Source organism: Neopsephotus bourkii, unplaced genomic scaffold, assembly GCF_033783945.1.
Source record: "Neopsephotus bourkii isolate Nb327-2 ecotype Australia unplaced genomic scaffold, CSIRO-AGI_Nbou_v1 NB_1292, whole genome shotgun sequence".
Lineage (NCBI taxonomy): Eukaryota > Metazoa > Chordata > Aves > Psittaciformes > Psittacidae > Neopsephotus > Neopsephotus bourkii.
This window is the reverse complement of record NW_026901776.1, coordinates 5,378,234-5,405,426: the sequence shown is the minus strand read 5'-3', so window position 1 is coordinate 5,405,426 and position 27,193 is coordinate 5,378,234. Positions and strand designations below refer to the sequence as shown.

The 27,193-nt window shown below is 36.3% G+C and overlaps 1 protein-coding gene across 3 annotated transcripts in view; it reads right to left on the bottom strand.

Annotated features, from left to right (window-relative positions):
• CNST (consortin, connexin sorting protein) overlaps positions 1-27,193 on the bottom strand; it is a 49,874-nt gene that overhangs the window by 11,844 nt on the left and 10,837 nt on the right. For all 3 annotated transcript variants that reach the window (XM_061365796.1, XM_061365797.1, XM_061365798.1), the window contains 8 exons: positions 24,044-24,478; positions 17,691-17,896; positions 13,211-13,241; positions 10,631-10,717; positions 10,065-10,179; positions 7,548-7,569; positions 7,272-7,368; positions 1,579-2,450 (listed from right to left, as the gene is read on the bottom strand). In XM_061365796.1, coding sequence (XP_061221780.1) covers positions 1,579-2,450; positions 7,272-7,368; positions 7,548-7,569; positions 10,065-10,179; positions 10,631-10,717; positions 13,211-13,241; positions 17,691-17,896; positions 24,044-24,428 — 1,815 coding nt within the window. In that variant the 5' untranslated portion in view covers positions 24,429-24,478. The remainder of the gene's footprint in view (positions 1-1,578; positions 2,451-7,271; positions 7,369-7,547; positions 7,570-10,064; positions 10,180-10,630; positions 10,718-13,210; positions 13,242-17,690; positions 17,897-24,043; positions 24,479-27,193) is intronic.

The window sequence follows — 27,193 nt, the reverse complement described above, 5'->3', positions numbered from 1 at the left end:
CTCTGCCATCAGAGGACTGGCAGTCCTAGTATTGGGACAGCAAATAAGAAATAGAACTAGATTCCCCGTAAAGTAACATCACTGGTTACCAAGCCAATCAATACAAGCGTATCTTTTCTAACAATACTGACATGCTGCTTCCTATCCCATTCTCTAAAATCCAAACTGTACAAACATAACAATTACAGTTGTTATAGGATTAATTTAGGATTTTCCTACATGAAGCAGAACAGTTCTCTCGTGCTAAAATACTGAACTTCCACTGGGCACAAAAGAAACCTAATCCTGAGGGATGATATTTAAATTATTCTTCTGTTATACACATAAAAAGCTTAGCACAGGCTGTCAAGAAAATGCTCTTTTTCAAGACCATCCTCTAAGCAAACAGAAGCCAGTGGATTTAAGGAAAAGTTTGATAACATGTCTGAACATGTATGTGGTTTTCCACATCTGTGTGTTGTCAAAAGCTTGTGTACAGATTTGGGCAAACGGCCCTGGTATGTGGCATGCTTCCTGACATCCCACAGAAAGACAAGGTGCTGTAGGGACAGGATGAACGATCTTGGAAAGGAGTTAAGCTATTTAGGTGGGGAGAAAAAGAAAATGCTCTTTTTACAGCTCTGGAGATTTTGCCAAATACGCAATAACATCAGCATGGATCTCCAGTATTCAGTTCCATGCTCAGCTACTGTCCCTGAGTGATCATGCTGGTTCTTGGTCTCTGTGCATTAGCTTCTGATCTATACAAAAGCAGTCACTTTATTGCCAAGGGATATCGTATTATTAAATGCATTAAAAAAAAAAAAAGATGAAACAGGAAGATACATTTTTACAAGTCTTCTGCCTCCAGCATCTGTAACCACATCATTGCACAGTAATCTCATTTTTTCATTTAAAGAAAAAGCTTTTAAGGTCCCATGGTTGCAAACGCACCAAAACGAGAAGACAAATAAAGCACAGATGTCATCATACACTCTCCAAAAAAATCCCAAAGCAATAAATCTATATTTTCAGAGAGCGATTCAGCTTATGAAGCACTTATCTTTGTTGTGGCCATCAGCAGGGCTTCAGAAAGGTGGGTTCAGGCTGAGAAGTTTTTTCTTAGTTTGGTTGAGCAACAAACCTGTCTAAACTTGGCAAAATTAGAAGCCCACACAGTAGAGTTTATTACATATGTAGCTGTCACCTATGTAGAACAGGCACGGAAAAGCAAATTTTATTCTATGAATAGAAATGAAGCACATGCTACACCATACACATTACGTAGATCTCAAACATGAAATTGTGATTTAACAGGAATTGCCAGCTCACCTCCTAACAGTCTCTGTCAGAATAGGAAAAAAAAAAAGGTGTTCACACTCATATGTAGAAATCAATCTTATTTTTAGAAAGAGAGCACTGCTGGTTAAGGAGGCAAACCAACTTTTTTTCTGAATTAGAACAGTTAAATAAGTACAGAGTTCAGATTAAAGAAAAACAGTATCTAAAGGAATATTTAACACATTTTGAAGTTGGCAATACCTAAACCACTTTAATTAGGATAAACATAGAAGATTTTATAGGACCCACAGTATTTACCTCAGCAATCTCTATCCTTCTTGCAAGTTCATCAAGAGAAGAAAAGCTGTCATCTAGTGATAAAGCTTCCAATGAGTTGTAAGATGCTCGTTCAGCTGAAATGTCTGGAACAGTATCAAAGTCCTCTTGGTTTTCTAAGTTTGCAAATGATTCTTCAGTGTCTATTATGTTACCATTTAAAAATCTGAGAAATAAGTCTTCTTGTTCTTCATTATTTACCTTCTCCTCCTCTCCTGCTGTTCTCTGTATTTCCTTGCATACTCGTGAATTGGCAGTACCCTCAGTCTCAGACACTTTACTGCACCCAGAGAATACATTTGATGCAATTCTGTCCTGCAACGATTTTTCATCATCAGGCTGTTCCTGTTGCTGCCTTAAATCACTATTTCCAAGCTGTCCACTAGTAACTTCTGAAGAGCCAGCAGCATGTTTTGATCTGAGCAAATTTCTATCAGCTTGCACATCTTTATCGGTAGCAACTAAATCAGTAGGCATACAATCAGCATCTGTTAAAACCAAAGCATCTACCATTGGCTCAAGAGGGAGTTTCACTCCAGGCTCCTCAGCTGTGACTTCTGTTTCTTCCACATCCTTAAAGAGTGGTCTTTCTCTCAGCTGCAAACTGTTATCTTTACTGGCATCCCCAGATGATAAACAGCCCGAAGAAAGCCTGCCCACTGTCCCTGTGGACTGGGTGTGTGGCTCTGATGTTGATTCAGCACTGCAGTGCTGCTCCTCCATGTGGTTCTTTCCTGCAGCTACCCGAAGACTTGCTGCCTCCATCTGTCTCTCGGTTTCACTTTCACCTGGAGAACTAGTGCTCAGCTGTTGATCTTCTTTCTTTGGTCGAATGCCAGGACAAGTTTCAGTACCTAAGTTCAACAGGAAAAACAATTCCAGTGTTTTAAAATGATTCAAAACATCAGCCCAGGGCAAAGAGTATACTGTGATTTGAAAAAGCTGCAACCTACTGCTTTAAAATGCATTCCCATAAAGGGCAGGTATTTTAAATTCTAGACAATGCAAAAGTTTTATTAGTTGTCTGAAAAGCTGACTCCCAGTTCAGCAAAGTATTCACACATTCTTGCAGGCAAGGCATGTGCTTTAGTGCCCTCCTGGAAAAAGTTACTCCCATATTTCAAGCACGATATGTATTTATATTTCTGAATAGCCAGCTTTCTTCTATGGCATATTTTATGTGAGCGCATCTCATGGAGACCTGGAGACAAATTTACTTAACAGGAAATTGCATTTTGATGCTAGTGTATCTATCACACAGGGAGATACCTGTATTTGCTTAAAGAAGCTGAAATCATACTAATTTAATGAATTTTAAATTCAATTTCTTTTAAGTGGGCAACTAGCTCCTCTGGCTAATGCTATATTAAATATCCACTATTTTACACAACAAGTTGCTTAAAAAGTTGTTACTTTTGGATACATATGTTAGTTTACATATTAAAAAATGCAACTGGATGCAGCTTATTTCTGTATTTGCATTTACAATACAAATGAAAACTGACTTTTCTTATCTGAATTGTCAGTAAGAAACCAGGGGAATTCTACATAGCTTGTGAAATCACCTACTATTGGCATTATCAGCTCATGAAGTAGATGGTTAGCCCAAGTTGTTTAGGCTTATGAAGAGTAAAAGGGGACATTTAAAATTAGAACACTGAAGCAAGCTATGACAGAAACGGTCTTTTATTCCATGCTTTAATAAAAATTAAGCCAAGGCTATGTTATAGTAGGACTATTGTTACAGTAACTGTAACAACCTCAAACAACAAATGAACATTTATTGAAAACACTCATTTGCATTTTTTTGGTCATAGCAAAAAGCATAAGTGTCTTATGAATGACAAGATGAAGCGATGCCCTTATTCACTGTATACATTCTCACAAGAATGACTGAAGATCTCTACACCAATCTTATCCTTCATCACTGGTTAAACCTCACTTAAAATCTGAGCAACTTCCTGAACTTGTTATTTGAAACAGAGTCACATTTGTTAGTCTTTAAAGAAATGTTTGCATTCATCATTCATTGTATTGAACATTGTTATTAAATTATAAACTATCCCCATTTTAAGGGATAATGAAATACAAGGTAGCACAGAAAAGACTGGCTTAAAAATTGAAAAAAGGAATATCCAGCAATCTCAAAATGCAGACACCGCCCCCCCCCCAACCAACATCAACAAATATAAAGAGTACAGGGAATCTAACTTCTGTAAAACACTGAAAGAGGAAATGGGTAGGAGACAGGACGTTTTGAAAATCAAGACACAGATGAGTAGACAGCTCCAGGGATTTGTAATGGGATACCGAGTCCTTCACATACAGGTCATGAGTTCAAACACAGCCTGGATTACTGGTGCAAGATTTTGTTACCATCTGTCAATTTTTCCTTAGTGGATACATCCACATTACAACAGACATTGTTGCTGGCAGCTCCAACTGCAACAAAGATTAAATGGAATTTACCATGAAGGGTGACCCTTGAGCTCAGGACTCTAAGAGGGTAATACATGCTCCTAGCATCCTTATCTAACTACAGACATACAGCAGCTTTCAGTATTTTCTTTACACCTACTTCAAAACACCTGCATTAGAAAAGCCATGCCCACTATAGACTCTAGGCAAGTTAAGACAAATACTTTTTTCCTACTAAGTTAATGAAGGTGTACCCACCAACATGGCAGTGATTTTTATCTGACTGTCAGAGATACAGTTAAGTGTCTACTGGAAATCTTCTAGCACAAAAGCACTTATGGTAATTGAATAAATGTCCCCCTCCTCCCCCCAGGTTATTTCCAACTTGACACTTTGCTCATCACAGTAACCTGTAGCCACCACTTTTTTAACCCTGTTAATCCAAGACAGCCTAGCAGAGAGAGTACCGACCTATGACATTCTATCATTGGAGAACTCTGACTTCTCCATCTTTGTCCTTCTTTCCTTTAAAAACAAATATCACATGATCTAAAAGTAAAGAGGATATAAGCAGTTTCTCCCCATCTTGGAAACGGGTCTGTATGTACACACTGCAAAATTATGCTAAGGGTTTTATCAAATTAATAATTTCATTAGAAGAGTTTCATGAAACACATGGTTTTGATTATGTTTAGTTAACACTATTAAAGGCTTTCAGTGAGAACCTGAAGAAATTAATGGACATAGAATGTATCTAATCTCATCTTTTAATAAGCACACGTAACTTTAAGGGCCCAGATCTCTCTGTTGGTAGACTCAAAGAGAAAATCTGCCAGAAAGAAATATGTAACAGAACAACCCTTGCTCAGAAGAACTTCAGTTACTGTCCCAGGAATCTTGACTACCCAGCTTCTTATCTTGATCACCGTACCCCAGGAGAGATCGTAAAATCTTAGGATCAACTGCCTACAGAGACTCCAACTATGTTCCCAAATGCCTGCAATAAGTCAATAGAGTAATTTTTGCTTTAGATCAGTAAGGCAACTGTGATTTGACTTTCAAGGTGCTACCTTAGTACAGGGCAACAATCTCTACAATGTAATATACCTCTCTGCATAAGCTAATACTTCTTATTCATAATTGATATATAAATTCTTATTTTGGGCATATGAATTCATATGGAGGACAGTCCTCAAAGCACTTGAGAATTTCCCTTTTCTGACTCAGTGTCAGACTAAGTCTACCAGCAAAGTGAATTAAGTAGCCCTCCTGAAGATCAGCAGATACATTTCCAACAGAAGCTTACATATTTACTTCTCATTTTTCATGATGTAGAGGAAAAAATCCACCCCAAAGAGCAGAAGACAAGCATTCTGAGTTTTCAGTTAGAAGGCCCATGCATTTAGGGTAATGCTGAACAGGTTCAACTATTAGGAACTGGATGGTTATTCTAGTATTCTGCTGGGGTTCAGGCAAAATGAAGAACAAGCCCCAGGTGCCCCTATTCTTTCTAGTGCTGAGCTGGATCACTCAGCCACAGCTCAAATACGTTTTGTGCAGCCTATTGAGTGGTGTACACAAATTCAGAGTTATGGATCAACTTGTCCTTCTAACTGCAACAAAAACATTCAGCCCCCTGCTGCCAACATGCTGACTCAGTGAGGGGCAGCAGTAGCTAATTTACCACGCACTGACTTAACAGATGAAGAGACCTGTCAGGGTGACAACTCATTGTTTCCTCAAGAACACGATGATCTTGTGAAAGGCATCTTTTGCAAATTTTTACCATTTAAATTTGAGTTAGGCTTGAATTATTCCTATCTTTGTACTGAAAATGTATTTAGTGCTGCTGCAAAATTCTCTGTGTCATTCTATTGGATGGCACGGTTTTATTAATTTACAGGCATCTCACAGGAAAGCAAAGATTTTGATGACATTTTGAGAAAAGTTACATTAACAGAAAGGCACTACAAATCCATTTATACCATTAGTACCTTCCACATTAAGCTTGAACTACTGTATTTAAACATTGGCACAAAATGCTCTTTAATTCAGCAGTTTCAAATTTTCAGAGATTCTGCTCTCCAGAAAGCTCTTATTCCCACTTAGAATAAAATAGAAGTGCCTAATTTTTTCCATGGGAATTTCCAACCATCCAAAAATAAAAAAGGATTGGGTTTTTTCTTTTTATCTGCTTTCTGAGCTGTAGAACACGTTTGTTTCGTATTGTCGATGTTCTGTGTTTAGTTAGAACAAAGACAGGGAAAAGGCAGCATAGGGTTCAAGAGGATGAAGATGAGGAGGATACACAAATGGAGAGAACTGTGACACTGTATCTGTGTTAGTTTCTCATTCTCCTGAACATCCTGGCTGGTACATGCTTGTAGGTTTCTCTAAGCTGAAAGGGACCTCCTCAGGTCACTTAGGCCAATCTCTTTTTTTCTGGTGAGAAATTCTGCTGCTTTTGAGGAAAGGTACAGAGTTTAGGCCAACTTTGCAACTGGAATGTGGCAAAAAAAACCAAACCCAGAAACTTCTTGCTTAAAAGAGAAAACAGGTAAAGCACAGCCTGGTAGCCTACCAACGCTCCCCGTCTCCATTTTAACAATTCATTAATTTTTAAATGCTTCATAAGAACCCAATGATTTTTAACAAATTACTCAAACAAAGCAGCCAAGGCAGAAGGAAGAAAATAAAGCAGACATAAAAGTGCATACTGAAAAAAAATAACTGAAGAATATTTTCTCTTCAAGACCCCCCAAAAGGTTCCTAATTTTCTGTGCAGCTACAAGAAAAAATGTGTCTCAAAATCAGTCTATTGCATATAATTTACAATAGTTACTAAAACAGTTACTACTGAATGGTTATCTATACTGAATTGCCACAACTCAGAATATTTGTCATCAGATTGTTTCCCTTACGTTTTATACATCCAAATGATGTACCTTATCTCTAGTCCTACAGTTTCATAGTTTATGTAGGCTGCTATAAATGTATGTACATTTAAAAGATCTTTTTTTAATGTAGGCTAAAATTACTTAAATTATAATTCTGAATATCAACATCTCATTACAGCTGCAGCGTATCCCATTGTGCAGTTGTGAGAAAAAAAATATTAGCATAAACGGATGAACCTGTGGGAATTCAACAAATGCTTTAGCCTCAAATGAAATAGTTTCAAAGTATTTATAGGAATGTGTCAGTAGAGTGTAGTGTTTAAAGCAGATGTATGCACATGCACATACACACACAAATACCTGATTTAAAAGCAGCAGCTTCTCTTTCCTTTAAATGTTTTGATTCTGTTAACTGAAGCAAACAACCGCTCTCCCATGTATTTCCTGCAGCTAGTAGCTGTAAAATATGATAGTATTTCCCGTAAGTTTTGGAATTAAACAGGAGCACTGTGACTTTTTGAAACATCCAAACTTTAAACAGTTTCTGTACTAAACTGGAAATATTATATCTAATAATATTTAATATATATTTATAGCAGTCTTTGACTAAGCAGATTCAATTAAACAGCTGCTTACCTTAGTTTTGGATGTCTGTGGCCTGCAGCAACAAAGAAAAAAAGAATAAATTAAACAACTTAGTAGCAACATTCTTCATATCAAATATAACTGAAATCTTATGAACCTTTGCTCTCTTCTATTATTAGCACAGAACTTCTCTTACACTGAAACAGCATCAGCATGCTAGCATACTTTCAAGCACAGATCCGTACTACACGTGAATATCATCAGAAGACTAATTAGCCCAATCACTGCTCCACCTAATTAAGAAAGCAGTCAAAAGAAAACTTGCTGCAAAATATAACAGGATTTAACTTCCTGTAAAACATTATGGTCAAACAGAATTCCACCAACTTAAAAAATTAAGTAAGGATGCAGTATCTACTAGTATTACAACTAATGATCATTCTAACAGAGACTGAAGAATGGAAAAATCCCCACAAAACATATTTCCCTCTCCACAGACTTTACATGGGACACGTTTCTGGGTACTTAAGACACAGCAGCTTCCACTGGGCTTCACTGGTGAGTCAGCACTGCTAACAATGTGTGGACTTTGCAAACTGTGTAGAGATTCATGCACAATGTGTTTTACCATGCAGTGTCTGCCTCGCAGCCTTTCATACAGCAATGAAGACAAAACGTTCAGCAATTTGTAAACTACTGAAAAAAGTAGGGGAGGCAAGAGGCAAAAGTACCCATGCTCACACTCTGTAACAAGAACGTTTAAAAGTCCCATTGACCTTTAAACTTTACCATTTAAACTTCAAATAAGGAACAGTCAAAACTATCTTTAAAGAACAAGCATGTTCAGTATGTAGCTGTAGAGCTTGAGTATCAGAAAGAGTTACCTTACTTTCAACTACAAAAGCAAAATGCTCAGATTTCCTGAGATCTGCATGCCATTCATTAAAAATTAAAGTATAATTTTAATTAGAAAATGAATGGAGATTAAAGTTTGGGAAAAAAAAAAAAAATAAAATCTTTTGCCTAGAGAGTTCAGAAGGGTCATACTACTAAATACACAGAACTAATCATGGCAAATGAACACAAGCCTTAATTTTTATCAAACTGCAGTGTTTCTCAGAACCAGGAATGACGTTACATAACTGAAATTTTGTATTTTGAAGTGAGGCTGCACAGAAGAATCAGGAGAAAGCAGAGTTATTCTCAAAATAGTGACAATCGAGGTGACAACAGGGAGGTGCTGCTAGATGCAGTATATAAATCACAATAGATTTGGATCTCAAGCTTTTTGTGGGCTTGCAAGGTCACGTGCAAGGAAATTTAGGTTGAGGAACCCTGCAGGCATTCAGAGGCAATCTCTAAGTAGCAGCAGGCTGTGGGTGCAAATACCCAGCCACAGGGCTAGGGCTCCTCCCTCCTCCTAAAGAAATGCAGGAGTACACTTTCCAGGTATTCCCACCCAAACAAACAATCCCTGCTGGGCTCTGGCTATCAGCCTGGTTGTTCTCAAAATTCTCTGTGGTCATCCTGAAGAAAAAAAAAAATATCATATTCTCTATGAACAACAGGAGCATCTTGGCTTTTATTACATCCAGACTAGGCCACTGAAAATGTATTTGAAAAAGTTATCTCTCCCCATCTGATTGGGAGCATCTCCCTCATCACAGGTCGGTCTTTTCACAGCATCTGAATGTGGTTGGTTTCCTTATTATTGTTGCCTGATCTTCTTCTGATTGGCACCTGGTATATCTATATTTATTTATTTATTCATTTTTCCCATCTGTCCCTTAAACTCAACGCCTAATAGGTAGGTAGGTAGGACATTCATCCATAAAATAACAGACCTTCTCCTTCCTGATGGGTAAAATCCCATATGTGTTACTATCCAGAAGAGCGCCCTAGGCACTGTCCAAAAGTCTGTGATAATGTGATATACTGATTCAGGAAGCTAAGGGATCAGGCAAAGCATGTATGAACTAAGGTTTCACATCTTTTAAGAGAACTGCCACTCTATGGAACTACAGAATCACTACTTCATAACATTTATGTAATCTACAGGAGATCAAGAAAAGATAACTAGAATGACTTAAAGCATTGGGAAATGTCCTAAAATGTGGGATATTTGTGAATTAAATTCTTTAGGGTAGATGCTGGAGTCTAAGATGCTGGACAACTGAATTTAAAAACAGCAATTAAATCAATAGGTATCAGACACAAGCACCATCGTCAGTTTCATGGCCTCTCTCTTCCTAAATTAACACTACTCAGTTTTCACTTTGACTGAAAATACTAAAACTCAAAACTCCATTCCTGCCAAACAAATGACTTGCTGGAACCAGATGTAGTCCCTATGCATTTCTTAAACTATATTAAAACATTGTGAAAATTCATGGTAATGGACAAATTTTAGTTACATATCCAAAAAACACACCACTTTATAACCAAATTCACTGCAGTCAACGGATGCAACTTTTGACACTAACTATTTTAAAAGACCTGCATTGGCAAGGAGGCAAAAGCTATGCTAGGGTAAGTACTGGAAAAGTAAAAATATTGTCTTATACATACTGTTGATGTGAAGAGCAAACTCTAGTAAGCTTTTCCAGCTCTTCACCGCTGAGGTCTTTAGCTGAATTCCTCAGTGTTGTAACTGGACTAGGAACTGCTGTTTTCCATTTTCTTTCTAAATTAAACCAGAATCAATTTTAACCAAAGTACTTTATAAAAAGTATTATTTCCTTAACATATACATGAAACTAATGGAGAAATACTGACAATTCTTCTGTGTGCTCTACAGTCTCATTTCAGACTGTGCAAAAAAGCACTATATTTTTTCACAACACACTTTATTTTCATTGCATCAGATTCACCAACACGAAACCAAAAATAAGCTCAAAACAACTGGATCAAAGTCTTAATTAATAAAGAATGAAAAACTATTTACACCTTTTTCATGAAATGTGTGAGAAGAAATCTAAAGAATACTTTTCTCGTAACAAGCTCTGAGAAGTTCTGATATAAATACTGCTTTTGCTATGTAACATTTCTAAGCTGACAAAAAGTATACTCCATTATTTAGAAATACGAACCAAATTAGCTTTTTCTTCTGCCATATCAGTTTAGCCTGTACTCACCCCACTGCTCCTGTATAGAAGAAAGATTAGCAAGCAGCTGTTCATGATACAGTCGTTCAAGCTGAATAAACTTCATTGCCTTCTCATCTGAATGGAAGGTTAAAGAAAAATGCACACATATATGGACATGTTATGAGTTACTTATATTCAGTAACATATTTGAAAGGGCAATCATTATGTACCTGAAATTTTAGATAACTGGATCAGAATTAAAAACGGCTAGCATCCAGATTTCTGTTCAAGGAAGAACATAATAGAGGCACAAAACCAAGTAAAAAGTAAAGTTGAGAAAAGCTCCAAAAATGAAAATCCTGTTCTCTTCAGCAGTTACCTCTTCCCACCTGCCTTAAACCCAACACAAGTTTTTCTAGAAAAGAAACAAGCAAAATGTTCTTATGCCCACAACTCTCATCAGAAAATGAAAAGCAAAACGAATACCAGCACTTATCTCTCAAGAAATACTATTATAAGCCAATAATCACTACTACCTGAAAATATGGTTCCTTTCTACTGACCAGCTGGAGGCAATGTTTAAAAAAACTCCCCCAACTCAAGCTTTCAAGAAATACCCACCCTCCCCCTTTTCAACCATTGTACAGAACACTGTTGTACACCTGAGTTCATCTGGTCTTCTTTCTGAAGATTCTGCTTACTCCTATATGAAGAACTCTATCCCCTCCTTTAGGGTTATCAATATATTCACAAACATTTTCAAAATATTCAGGATCATTCCAGTTCCATCAAACTGGAATTGCTGGTTTTTCTGTTTAAAGCCATGTTTTGCCAGTTATTTGGAATTTAATTCTACAGTAGAATGAGAAGTACAGTGAACTGTTCTTGGTAATATAGAAAAAAACAATTTCCATTATTCACGTTTATTAAAACACCGGAGTAGTTATTACAAAAACGCAGCCAGTACTTGTTATTCTTGTTAGCCTCATACATACTATGGCTTATGAACAACAATATTAATGCAAAGAATATTCTTTGCCTTCAAGAAATCTGGTATTAGAAACAGAATTACAGATCAGAGAGATAGCCTTAAAGGATCAGAGCAACAAACCTTGAATTATTGTTAAGTTCTGCACTAGATGAATGAAAATGTCTGTCATGGATAATTAATACAGTGCAACATGACCAAGTAAGTTCTTTGTTAACCTCAGGAAACTGATGGTTGCAAGTACAGAGGAGGGATCCTTCATAAATATGTATTATATAGGGGTGTTGAATTCCACACAGCAGGTATACATTGCATTAAAAGTATTCCCTTTGATCAGCTTTAAATAGTGCCCTTTGATTAAAGCAACTTCTATGAAAGAGAAACTGTCTTTCTATCATACTGCTGAATGCATTTTAAATTTACTGTATTACCGCATGCAGAGCCATAATTTACTACAGATTTTTCCATGCCTTTAATTAGTGCTGTGTATTTTGCATTCTCTGTTGGATGCTTTTGAAATAGGATGACCATGACAGAAGTACAGTCTTCCAAGACAGTGAAGGGTATTTTATCTTACATATGCTTTTATAATACCACCAGAGTTATTTTTCTGGTTTTTCAATACAGGCTAACAGAATTTGTCTAGGTTTTGAGGATACCTTTCCAGGTTTCATATACTTTGTTATTTAACCTTTACAATTGCCTATTTGCTGTATTTTGCTTGTAACAAATTACATAATAATCTGTATGCACAAATTCTGTAATTTATGACTGATCTCAGTGAATCACATATACCTTAAGGGCTTGCCACTCTCACCTCTTCTTTTCATAGTCCAGTCACCTCCCTTCAAAACAAACAGAGGTAAACCCACTCCACCTTTTCTAAAAATCCAATTTCACTTTATGGTTTAACATGATTAATCTCTCCCACAACTACTGAAAAAAAATCCAGTGTTTAGCAGCAGTTCAGCTGTTATAGCTTCTTGACCAAACTTAATTTTATTATCTGGGAACAAATCAAAATAAACTGGACCATTGAACTGGCTGTTCCCAGAAGCTATTACCCATATTTTCCTACAACAGTTTCTCAAAATACCTTGATACGATTTTGACTCATTATCTGCCAAATAACATGTTGCTATTTTTTCAGGTTGCTGATCTCCCTTAGATCAGTGTGTTTGGTACTTTTATTCTAACCTAGACACTTGGAGTACATATTCTAGTAAACTGTTGTGATAATTTTGTTCGTACTATAACTATGCCCTATTTGATATAACAGAATACATACCCTATCTAGATTGGACATATTCCCAGTTACTAATGCTTAGAACAGAACTTCTCCTATAAAAACAGAAGTTCCTTGAAAATATTCTCTTACTTCCTTGTTTGTGCACAACTACTAATGATTGTATCAGTACAGCTTTTGGAAGTGGATTTATTACTTAATTCATATTCCAGCTGTCTGATTAAGAAGGACTTGCTAACATATTGTGTATTCACTCATGGGTAAATTATGACTGTTCACTTCTTATTAACCCTGACCCACAATCTGTGAGTCAATACAAAGCATTTGTCTTTTATGTTTTATCATGCCAGATTATTTTAATATTGGGTAACAATTTCAACAAATAAAAGGATACATTCCTCCTCTTGAAAATAGGTCTCAGCTATCTGCAAAAGTAAAAAAAAACTAATCAGAATCATCATTTTTGTGAGGGTGATAATGATGCAATATGAAGTTTTTACCATAGTTTTAAACATCTGTTTTGCACGTTCATATTTAGTTTGGATAAAATACTAATGTTCAGAATAAATACACATATTCTTATTCTAGGAAAGATGTTTAGAAAAAAAAAAATCAAACAACAAAGAAATACTAAGTGCTATCACACAAGTGGATTTGCTCAAATGTTAGTTGGGTCTTATGTTGTTACAACAACAAAAAACTATTTCAGAAACTTTTTAAATTATTGTATTAGAAAGTTTCAAAATTACCTAGAAGTACTGTGTTTACTGATGCGAGCTGAAGAATTTGAATTCTGTTACTGACCATTGTTTCCTTATGTTTGACCAAATTGAGATCAATACCAAGTTCTCCTGAGCATTGTGATAAAATAGAGAAATTGAGATTTCCTGACTGATGAGGAAAGAACAATCTTTGGATAAAAGTCTAAAAATACTGCCTATCACCTATCACTGCATTGGAGACATCCCAGTGACCTTCCTGCTTATACCTTATTTACTATAAATGATTACAACAGATATTTCAAGTACATGACATTTGAAAAATTTACAGTATTAATATTTGAAATTCATGAGATGAACACAAGCAGACTCAAGTTCTTTCTTTCTGTATCACTCCCAGACCATCCACAGAAGACAGACAATAGCACTGCAGCAGCCCTCTGCCACTTCATTTCCTGAAGCTACTCTGCTGTTAAAAAGATTTAAAGACCTTCTAACTCATGTGTCAGTTCACTAAGCCTAACATCTTGATATCTGAAGCTCTTCAACAATAGGGTAAGTCATCCAGTTAAGCCACACGGAACTTCTTTGATTTGCACTGTAGTTGTTATGACGTGTAACAAAACTGTGGCTCTTCCTCAATCAGACTGACATTTCTATAACAGAACAATTAAAATTGGATTTCTAATGAGACAGCTCTGCCAAGGAGGACCACTGGATAAAAACCAAACAAACCTAAAAATTACAACAGCTCTTCAAGACTTGTTCTCTTAGATGGACGTTAATACAGATATGTCAAAACAAAGAAATACCAGAGAACTGACACAAGAAATAAGCAAACTTTTGCCACTGAATTTAAAGCTCAAAGTGCTAAGGAGGTTTAATATAGAGAAAAAAATCATTCCAAAGTAGTTACTAAGGAGAGGGAAAAATCAAACCTAAGACAGGCTACATAAAAACACTTGAACACCTAAGTGAACCTCTGGTAACTTCCAGCTTTACAAAATGTGTAAGCTCACATTAAATGGTGCTGTAGCAGCTGCTATGTTAGTCAATGGCTAGGAACTGAACAAGGGATCTCTGCCTAAGCATTCAAGATGTCTAGCTGCAACATCTTAAAAACAACTTCATTCTGGCTGGCTAATTTTATTATCCCTAAATTAACAGATCACTGCAAAAAGGAACAGTAAATATATGATGACCAAGGGTTTATACAATGAAAGGCTGTGTAGAAACCAAGAACAGAGTCATGGAAACACAAGAGAAAATTATGTTCCAGTATACCAAGTTATTGCTATATCAGAGCTACATATTTTAACTGCAGACTACAGAAATAGCTTTCCTATCCTCTTCCTAGCGATGCCTTGGCTTTCAACCAGCTATGTCAAAGCCAAAATTAAAAGCATGGAAGTGGTAGAACTTCCAGAAGAAGTATCAAGATGACAGAAGTACTTTTACTCTTCATCAAGTAAAGGTTTCAGGATTTTGGGGGGGGGGGACGACACGTGTTTGTTCAGTTCGCCTCACGGCCCCAACTCACATAAAGGATTATTTCTTGGACTAAAAGGCTAAAGACACCATTGTACTACAGTTCATAAAACCAACTCAGAGAAAGTAAGTATCCAAAGACAGTCAGAAAATGAGTGTCTTTCAAATCAGAAAGAGAATTTCACTTTGACTCCGAGTTGGTGGTAGTGAGTATAACAGAAAAGATAGAGCTGATGCCTGCAAAGGAGAAGGTGTAACACGACTTATTTGTGCTTGCTAAAAACCTGGGCAAGCTTTCCTAGAAAACTGAAGAATAGGGATGGATTTGTTTGTAAATACAATAAAATACATGAACTTCAGAAGCAAAATTATTTTGCTTCACAGAACTCTACAGCATTGGTGACCTTTACAAGCATTAATGAATCAATCTTGAGGGACAGCGAATGCTGGCAGTCTTCCTATTTGCCATGCATGGTGCGGCAAGGGCCATGCTTGCAAAATGTGTCCAATAATTGTAGGTACCCTGATAAATGAACATTCAGGTTGAGACACCTCATAGCTGATATGCCAATGACTTCCATGACAGCACACATTCAGCCTCAAAATCTTTGGGGCATATCAATTTAGGGCCTCACAGCTTGAAGGGCTTGACAAGTGGGCACTTTTGTCAAAGTCTAAGCATGACTGCTCAAAAAAGACAGCAACTTGATAGAGGAGTCTAGATTACAAGTTGTGAATTCCTGGCTCTCAGCCTTATCACTAGCCACTAGAGCATTCTGAGTTCAGTACCTCCAAAACAGAACTGGGTGACTTCTAGGGTTTGTTATTAAGTTTTGTATTTCACTGTCTTTTACTGTCTTAAAAAATTTCTGTGTCTTTTCTCTGCTACCCACAGTAGCCTCCTAAGTATTTCAGGATCTGCTAAAGCTCCGTATCTGTATTTTAAATATAAGTACTTCTAAGATTCTGTAACAAATGCTAAACAAATCACATGAATCCCACCCAAGGCAGGAAATAGTATCTTATTTCAATTAAAAGTTAACCCTTAGAACAGCCTCTAATATCCCACAGCCTTTAAATATTCCATACAGGCTATCCACTAACAGCATGGATTGTTAACACTCCAGAACATTTGACAAAGCTCTTAAAGTAGAGGAGTAGAAGAGTATTTGCTAGACTTGGCAAAAAAAGAAAGTTAATACCAAGTATTAACGATCTGAAAAAAAAAAAAAAAGACTGAAGATGTCAGGTTAATTTGCTGGAAAAGGAAAAAAAACATTTTTAATAGACTCTTTTTACATGAAAACATGAATCCCATCTTTAAATCCTTTATTTTTTCTCAGATTAAAAAGTGTGTTATGATCCTTCTAAATTCTGTTTCTTTCAAACACTCCATTCAAATGCTTGATATCTCTTAGGAAAAAAGAGATGGTGATTCATTACATGTTTGAATCTGGAAATGTAGATTCTATTCTCAGTTCTGTCACAGTTCCTGTATGACTTTCAAGAGGTTATTACCCTTAGGGTTTGGCTTCCTCACCCAAAAAGCTGGACAGATTTCTCCTCCATCATGTTTGATGGCACTCCTTAATGTCTGTAAAGCGTTTTGAAGTTTTTGTTTTAACTGTGTTTTTTTCAAAACTGACCTTTGTACTAACTAACAAACAGCTACCAAATTTGGTGTGGCTAAAGGTATCAATGGTTAACCTTAATGCTAAGTTTCAAATAAATGAATTAATGGTACCAAACATCTTCACTCAAACACAGATTAAAAAAATAATTTAAAATTCTAGGTCAGATGTAAATTATCTGTAATTTGCAATACTAAAGAGAAACCTCTTTTGCAAATATAACCACTTATTTATATCAAAGATAATAAGAATGTAGGAGTGTCATCGCAGTTTAGGGGTTTAAAATATCACAATCATCTAATTTTCTACAATAAAGATAATGCAACTAAGTCAACTCAGACATTGTATAGTACCCATTTATATAGCCCACATTAGACACTACAGCCAAACAAAATGTTTTCTAGTCCACTGTTAGTGTGACACAACTAAACACAAATTAATATTGCATCAAGTCCTATCAACATACTCATCTTGCATCATAATCTCCAGAAAGAAAACCATACTGACCAGTTAGTAAAAGAGATTGCTTTCCAAATCACACAGTATTTCCTTTGGTCTTGCTAAAGGAAAGTGAGTTGCAACTATGCTATATAAAAAAGGTATACACTAAGAAACCTTGAATCTTAGCATTTATGAATGAAATTCATGCTAGAAAAGTCTGTAACAGCAACAACAATTTGAGACTTAAAATGTTAGTTAGATATTAGCTGTCCAGTGTATTACAAACTGTATTTAAGTTATAATGAAGAGTGATTTTCCTAATCTTTCAGCCAAGCTAGAATTTAACCCTTATGGAATTGGAAAACCCATCTTTTAAGAGTTTCCTTTAACTGAAGAATATACTTTCAAGGCAATTTATAATTTACCGTATATTAGAAGGCCTTAGAGGAGATACTTGCTGTGATCACCTGTTATACAATCAAAATATCCTGTCCAGATAGGCATATTGGCATACACTGAATTAAAGCATTTCTTCCTAGTGAATAAAGGTCTCAAACAGAAATGGTGTGCAACACCTCAGAATCACAGGAAATACCTGATGGAGACACAGGGGCAGTATCTTTGAATCCATCTGCTCAACCTCTTCACGGAGCAAAGAGAAAAGAGACTGCAACGTGTGTTTTTGTTCTTTCTGGTGAAAGTTTTCATTTGCTTCAACAGCACCTTCAGCATGCACAGAATCTGTATCTGTAATAAGAGTATTTTCCTCCTTGATTGCTGTGGTTCCCACTGTAGGAACTCCTTGAAAAAGAACAAGTACTTAAGTTAGGATTCAGGATAGCAGGAAGCAGATGATGACAGAGGATTCTACTGGGGAGCACAAATGTCCAAAAGGACTGTCCCAGACAGGTGAAAAAGGAGACCCCATAGCTAGTTGGATAGTTTATTTGAGAGTCCAGGGAACTGAGCCAGTAGTGGTGATCTACATTGGTAACAGTGACACAAGGATGTGTAAACTGAATATAGCATCCAGAACTTCTTGCTAGGCAGAAAACTAGGCTCTCCACGGTACGTTCCCTGGCAGTCCAACATTACTTGTCTCCAGTTTTAAGGAAGTCAAAACAAAAGCCAGACATGCAGGGGGAGGTCTGGCAAGGTATTTGAAGGATAACATGAAGTGTAGCAGTATAAAAATGTTACAGGAAAAAATTCCTGGGGGCAAATCCCACATTTTTTGTTAGAATTGCAATATTTGTAGTATACTGCTGATCATCAATATGATAGTTATCAGGAAATATTAAATGAGATAGAGAAAGAAGAGTAGAGCAGGCAGTAGTAGCAGGAAACATCAACTACCTGTATACAGACTGGACCAGTTTCCCACAGAGAATAAAAGCAATAAATGATGCCTTCCTACAACACAGTCTTAGGAGTAACCAGAAAACTACAGCTTATTCCTCCAATTAATGAACTTTTTTTTTCAATAAAACAATATTGAATTTGATACATTTACGTAGGACTGAACTTTTAAAAAAATTCTCATATTTAAAAAACAATAATTTAGACAAATTTGGCCACAAAAATGTGCACCATAAACTTGTTTATAAACTTAAGTTATGATGAGTATGTTATTCTCCCCCAGCTGCACCCATTTGCTGAAAATCATGTTATCCTTTAAAATCAGGACAGGTGGGGGCACTTTCAAGTAACTATCATGCTTCAACTGTTTCTGCAGCTTGGGCACTCAGCATATTTCAGACCCCCTTGTGTTCACTCAACTGAAACCCTATATGAAGATTTAGGGCTTAAGAAAGGTATTAGCTGGTCCACTGAAGGCTCCACCATTCTATTTTTGGTCATTTTAAACTCTTTATTAAGTAAACTATCCAGGTCAGGAGTACTAATAATCTCCATGGGTGGCTATTTCCACAGGGCTTACTGCCAAACAAAATATGGCTGTAACTTAACATTGATTTTTCAGTATTAATGAATGTTTCTGCTTTCCCACTATTTATTTGGGCTTCCTGTGGGCCACAAGCAACAACAGACATAACTGGATGCAAAATACAAACCAGAAACTACTTTTAGAGATGAAATTAAGGTTGCTTTTAAAAATACGGCCTTCTGTTCAGCAAAAACTAGAGAGACCACATGTTCTGGCAAACCTCTTCAGTGGGGGGGTGGGGAACGACACAGACACAAACAAGCAAACAAAAGCCCTTCCAACTGCACTTTATTAAGCAGTTAATAATCACCCATCCTAATAAAACACCAACCTTGACTGAAACATGCTCAATAGCAGCTACCATGCAAAATCTTCATTGTAATGTTGTTGTGGCCCTGTTGCTAACACATAGTTTATAAACTTAAAACATTATTCCTACATATAGTTGAGCTATCCCTCACCTGGAATTAAATTCTGCCCTCAAACTCCTCCTGTGACTCTGAAGCACGGCATTTATAGCCATTCGGGTTAATTTTACCTTCTTCTATTATGAACACAAAACAGCATTGTGCCTTAGCACTAACCAAAAACTTCCCTTGAGGCAGTACACTTAGTAATACTATTTCATCATAAAGGTGTTATGGGTTAAGATCCCTATTTATTTTCCTCCATGTTCTTGAAAGCAGCACACAACATGAATTTTTCCTGGAATCATTCAATCTTACTGTCCGAGGCAGATTACTTTTTTTAGTACAGATGATATATTTTTCAGTAGAGACATATATTTCTGATATTTTTAAGAGGCCAGGATTGACCTTTTTCTCTTCACAAACCATTGATATTTACTCTATACATTGATATTTGGTTCCATACTAGAATGGAACCAAAACCTTTATGAAAATAAATGTGAAAAAACCACAGAAGAATATCAATTCTCCGAAGAGTGCTCAGTAGGAATGTGGCAGGGAGCTAGGTTCAAGTTTCTGCAAGACTCACAGAGGTTTTAGCTGACATCTTCTATGCCCAATTGGGTGAGCCAATGCTTTTCACAAGACATGAAGAGAAGCAAACTTCCTCAAAATTTACCTAAGAGTTCACAGAAAGGGCCCCATGTTTGCAAAAAACCCCAATTTTGACAGACCTTGTGAATAAAAATTACAAACACATTTTTTCAATACTTATCTTTTGTTCTGTCAGTATTGCAAGCACATGAAATTAAGATGCTTTTGCCACCTGCCTAAGAAGTCAGAGGTGTATGTATGAGGCATTTGCTATCAAAATAAAATTATGGATATTGTCCTCTGGTTTTTAATTGAATTTTAATTTTCACATTCAGTAGCATTTGCTCAAGTCACCAGTAATATTAGTTTCTAGTACCAAAAACATACAGCAATCTCTCTTTTTAAACATTCTTTGGTACTCGATACCAGAAAGCTGGCTCAGAGTGATTCATTCAAGAACGGTTAAAAAAAAAAAGGAAGAAAAAAAAAAGACCAGGAAGTATTTTATGTACATATATATATATATTGCTTTTAAGAGAAGATATTTCAGACATGAGTGTTGGTGGAAAAGATGCTCCAACTGATCAAGCTCCAGATCTTGTTTAGTGCAGCACAGGACCCTAAATTAAATAATACTAATTGATTTTTAATAGAATTTGACTAATTTATGTTCATATATTTCATTTGTTGCAACACCAAATTCATCCTAACCATTCCACTTTCTTCCCCCACCTTCAAGCTGCTTCAAGAAATAAGTTGAACAATTTAGAGGAAAAGCCTATGTTGCCGAATTTAACTTGGGAAAAAACTATTAAATGTAAATTACAGTGCTATGCTACCTTAAACAATTACACACTGTGATTTTACAATATTAAGTTAGTATTTATGCCAGGACTGATCGTTTGGTAAAAGCTGAAACTATTTTCAGCGAACAGGGATAATTTGAAGTCCACATTTACAAAAATGCATTGAAGCAGCTGCCACTTTATGAATCACTACATGAATCTTAGCATTCAAGTTAATACGACTCATTACAAGGAATCCAAGTATGAATAAACACCAAAGCTTAAATCTGTCAATTTAAATTTACACCACTTCTTTGATCTCCAGTGTCCTCCTTAAGCAGATATAATCAAGAGTCTTTTCAAAACTATTATTAGCATACAAAAAGAATGTAAAAGAGATTTGGGATCTGGGATCTACTGACCTGTCATTTCACTCTACTGCAGCATCAAGACAGCTAAAAGGAGGTGCTTCATCAAACAATGCTTAGGTGAAACCTTGGTGCTACTTACTCCAGGATAAGGAAATGGGCTCAAAAACCCAACAAATTTACTGTAAGCTATTACAGTCTATCAATTTCCATCTGGGGAAACCCTGAACGGATCATTATTGCTGGCAAGGAGAAGACATGAAAAAAATCACTACCTCTGTGCCTTGTCCTTATAATCTAACCTACCCATCCTTTATTGGCCAGTGTCTGGGGAAGGATATTGAACTAGGTGAATCTTCAACCAGACATAGTGATTCTTAATCTTGCATTCCAGTTTACTGATTGTAGGACCTAGAATACTTATAGCTCCAACATATTCTAAGCATCTACAAAAACATAATAATCAGACTTAAAACTGTTTATGCTTTATAAGCAAATACTTAAAGAATGTCAAACCTATTGGAAGTGTGAGTACTTGCTCTTTCTTCAGTAAAAAGCATGTCCACAGCAGAAGACTGACTCCTCCAATGATCACCAATCTTCTACTGAGCAAAGTCCCAAATAAAAAAACATGCAGAATGTAGTCTTACATATTCCAGTTTCATTGCTTTAGTCACTAGCAGAAGAAGGAATATGAACAACATGCCTCCTAAGTAAAATGTCATCTTTTCCAGAATGGCAACACTTAGCAACCCTAACACATTTGCTTATAGGAAAACAGAAGATTCATCAAACTCTTCTTTAGCTAAAGTCAAAGTAACTCAGCCATGATTTTTCAATACTTGAAAATAAATAAAAAAAAGAAAATCACCATTACGTGCCACACAAGTATTTAGGTTTTGATTACAGATTGCTTGTGTGGCACTCACCCACTCAGGGGTCTTCCACTCTGGTTTGATTATTCTCTCCTTTATCTCTGGGTTGGTATAAAGAATAGAAAGAGGGCTACTCAGGAATTGCTTAAAATAAATGGTGTTAAAAATTAAATGGAAGATTCTCATTGAAATAGATTTGTAACATCAAGAAATTGTGACACAGTCACTGCATTGCATGAAAACAGGAGAACCATCATGTGAGAACATCTAAAAAGCTAAATTAGCCTGTAATCAATGGGAAATAAAATGTAATTTTGTATTTTGATCGTCATTCTATAATAGTCAAGGGTCTTCATTAGGAAAGTAGTAAGAGTTTGTTCATACGAGTTAAAACTCTTAAGACTTTTGCAGGCAGGATGCTCTCTGTGATGGCATTTCACATTTCCAGATTTTCCCATAAAATTTTCTATTATTTCATGTTTCTGCTTTTTGGCTTAAAGCTGACATCTACTGTGCACAGCTTGTTCTGGGGTATTTCTGCATCAGTTGATTGAGTTTCTCAACAATACCACTAACAGAAAGGGAATGCAAAAAGAAGTTTGTATTAACTTTCAGTCTTTGGGCAAATTTCTCCTTTTCCTCTGTTTCCGTCTGTTCCTCTTATCATGCTTCAGGTATCTCTGTCCACACATCTGTATCACATTTCCTCAACTTGTTTTATGTTATTCCTGTCATACAGATGACTGGTTCTCAATTACTTCTGCCAATCTCTTATTTTAAGTAAGTATTTTCTTCTCTTTATACACATTAAATCTACAGTTTAAACACATACTGAATGACTTTCTGCATCATTTAATAAGAACTCATTCTCCCTATAATGACAGATATCAGGATCTTCTTTATTAGAAGATACAATTCTAGATTTTGCCTATATGTGCAAGATATGAAACACAAGGGTTCCTTTTTTTCTGTTCTTTACTTATTTTACAATCCTGTAAGATCATCATCAGTTTTCAAATTAGGCCACGAAAGACTTATCATTTATCAAGAAAACTGTATTTTAAAGTTATCTATTTTAAGTAGCCAAATTCCCCATTTTCTCAATCTTTAGATGGAGGGGGGAAAAAGAAAAAGACGGGGAAAAAAACCCCAGACATGATTTAGCTGTTCCAAGTAACTTTTAAAAGATAACTATGCAATGAAACACACGCTGATTTTAATGAATATATTTGCAGCACTACAGACATAAGCTTTATGATGAAAAGCCAATATAATAGTAGCGTTGATGCAGACAAATCCTAATTATTCAAAAAGGGAAGGAGCATCTCAAGTAAGAGCACGTAATAAACATTTACGTTTTCCTCATCCAGTTCATATCTAAGAGATCTAAAGGAAAAAATAACATAAAAAAATTGGTAGAAACACATTTCTGAACAGCTCATTTACCCAAAATGCACTTCCTGGGAGTACCTGTTAAGTTTTGAAAAATCAATGTAAATTTTAACAACAACAGGCCAAGATCAAACTATTTGGTAGTTTGAAATCTTGGTAACCAAGATTTCAAATCTGGACACTGGATCTTGATGTTCAAATTAACAGAACCATATTGCCTGAAATTCTGGCTATCCTGATTTGGAAGTCAGCCCGATTTCCATACTGAAACTCCACAGTTCCCTGCACTCATGCTTCCTTGATATGTTCCATCTGCTACATAACCAGTGTTTTAATACAGAAGGATCTAGAGTTGTATCTGATTTAGGACTATTAGCAACTCTGAGAAAAAAAAAACAAATAACCAACAAAACCAAACCAAACAATAACCACACACCCCAAAACTCCCATTTTAAAAATAATGACATTTTAAAAATAATTAGTATGACAACTAAAATACATCTTGTTTATTAGTTCACAGAATTAGAACTGCAGTACTGTTATTTCAAGCAAACAGAACAATAATACTTTTTTATCAAGTACCTTTAGATTTTTTACTGGAGCTTCTTTTGCTTCTTGGACTTCTTTTTCCACCTTGCTGTTTTTCTGTAATTGGCTTTTCCTCCAGCTGGGGGTCCATATGGACATTCACAGACGTCCTCTCAGGCCTCTCCTTACAGCTTGGGGTACAGTCTTGAGTGTTTATATTCTCATTATTATTGATGCTGTCCTGCTCACCTTTCTCCTGTTGTCCCATAGCAATGCTACTACTGGTCAGAACCTCATTGCCATCACTGTCAAGTTGATTTTCATTTTCATCAGCTGAAGAAACCAAATGGGATGCCAAACTTTCCACCCTATAGTCAGCAGAAAGACTGTCCTTTGAGTCTATTTGTAGATTATTTGGTGGAAATTCTCTTTCATCCATTAGAGCGTTACTTGTTGAACCACTTAATTTCTCTTCAGATATTTTTAGACCTAAAATATAAAACCAGAAGAAGCATTTAGAATATATATATTATAATGGATACATAACCTTGTACTTAATGCCAGCCAATAAAGAATCAAATCAGCCAAGTGATACACTTTAAAAGTATGGGGAAATTCTTTCAATCAGTAATCCTTTATCTCACTGTAAGTCTTAAAGCAAAACATAATTACATACAAAAAATTATCTATAAACTGGCATTTTAATCCAATTATAATAGGTCCCAGCTACCTGACCAATAGCACAGCTGATCTTTACAGCAGCACTTACAGCCTTACAGCTCAAGTAATGAGAAAAACAAAAAGATAAACAGAAACCACCCCCGCCACCCCCCCTTAACCCATGGCTAAAACAAAAGCATTCTTGACACATAAGATCATAGCTAGACTAAAATAAAAATAAACCACAGAGGAATAAAAGCAGAACAACTTTTAATTCTGCCAGTGATGGTATCACATCAAATATGCAGATAAATTAACTCTGTTCCAGGAATCAGATGAAAGTAGAACCTGTTTATTGACTCAGATTGCCACTATCTTCAAGAAAACATTCAACATGTCTTCAGGATACACAGAAGCAGATGGTTTGTTAGTAAAAAAACCCACCTAATTTCCCACTTACTCTCAGCAGGGGTAAATTTTCCCTTTTTGTGAACATGCAACTCTAATCAATGCTGCAGTTAGATGCACATTCAGAGGAAAAAAAGGTAACTTAGCAGCAGAGTTACATGGTACTTAGGACCGTTATTGTATCAGTTCCTATCTTTAGTTTAAGAAGCATGGCAATACTGATGGTTTAACTTAGCAACTATATAGATGAAATATGGCTCAATTACACACATCTCATTAGATTTAACTCACATACTTTAAATAGTGAAGCCAAAAAATCAGCAAGCACTCCTGTATTACAGAAGAGACTAGACAAGCCTCATACAGCAGCTTCCAATCCTTTCTTTTTAATGAAAAGGCTTTTTAGGAATCCTGTCTTCACCAGGCTTGCTTCATGCTTACCAACTGAGGTAATGGAAATGCACACTTGCTAAACATGCAAGATAATGTCTCATTTTTTCATTCATTGCTAGAGGAACTCAAATTGCAGAAAAATGGAAAAAAACACTTAGAGAGTAAGTAGATTTTCCTTTATATAAAGAAACATATTTCTGTTAAAGTTAACTAGAAAGATTTTTCCCAAAATCGTTGCTCCACAGCCTTTTTAAAAGGCTGGAAAAAAGAAAACATCACTCCTATCTTAGAGAAGGACAAGGAGGAGGATTCAGGAAGCTACAGGCTGCTCAGCCTTGCCTCAGTCCCTGGAAGGTGATATAGTAAGGAATCCTGGAAACCATTTTCACACATAGAATCGACAAGAAGGTCACCAAGAGTAGACAGCGTGGATTTATGATGGGTAAATAGTGCTTAATCAAGTTGATACGCTTCTACAAAGAGGTGACTAGCTCAGCAGAGGAGAGAACACCACATGCTCTTCACCTTTAATTTGGTGAGGTTTTTGACACTGTCTCAAATAACACCCTCATGACAAGCATACAAAGTACAGGCCAGATAAACAGGCAGAGGAGTTCCAGGGAAGCACACAGAGAGCAACAAGCCACCATTGGCTGGGCAACACACAAGCAAAATTCAGCACCAACCAGAGCAACTCCATCTTCATTTCCACCCTGAAGAACTTGTTAACCATTTCCAGCCATACAAGTGTAACAAAAATTACTGCCTATCCTACAATATACATCGTGTATCAGGAGAGGTTTAGACTGGACATTTAGAAGCATGTCTTACAGAGAAGGTGGTCAAGCACTGGAACAGGCTTCCTAGAGAGGTGATTGATGCCCCAAGCCTTACAGTGTTTTAAGAGGCATTTAGACAATGCCCTTAACACGCTTTAACTTTTGGTCACCCCTGAATTGCTCAGGCAGTTGGACTAGAAGATCATTGTAGATCCCTTCCAACTGAAATATTCTATTCTATTCTAGAAGAATAATTAATTGTACACTAGAGACATAAGCCAGTTTCCTTTGGCAAGCAAATAAGAAAATTGGCTTTCCTTGACACGTATCTGGAGAATGCATCTGTTCATTAGAAGGATGCTCCTTAATCAAGCCCTTTTCTCTCAGAGTTAAATATGAAATGAAACTTTAAAAGGAGGACAAAACTTTAATTAGAACGGAAAGAATAAGAATTGGAAGATACTCTGTTCAGACATCCACACGTTACAGGTACGTTTATTTATTGATGGTAACTATTCTAAAGCAGTAAAAAAGTAATCCCAAACACCACGTTAAACTTGAAAGGTTCACTTCTTATTCCTCCTAGCATATGAAATAGTAACTAGTGCTGCCCTCCCCAGCTCATAGATTAAATTGAACAAAAAAGGTTGAAGTAAATTGCTCAAAGCCAATGAAGAATTAGGTTTAACAGCAAGAATTAAAAATCATTATGTCCTACCACCACTCTCTTGCTTCTATCCATAGACAACAGTTTATCCTTTCAACAGTTAACCCAGGGAAACACAGGCATTTGAACAAGGTGTTTCCTATTAGATTGTGCAAAATGAGGAAAAGATGCTTTTGACAGGTGACATTTTCTATAGAGGAAGCTAACATTTTGATAGAAAATATTAACTCATTTCCTTTTAACATGTGGCCAAAATGATAGTCCCTCTGGAGAGTAGAGATCAACCTTTTGTGGTTT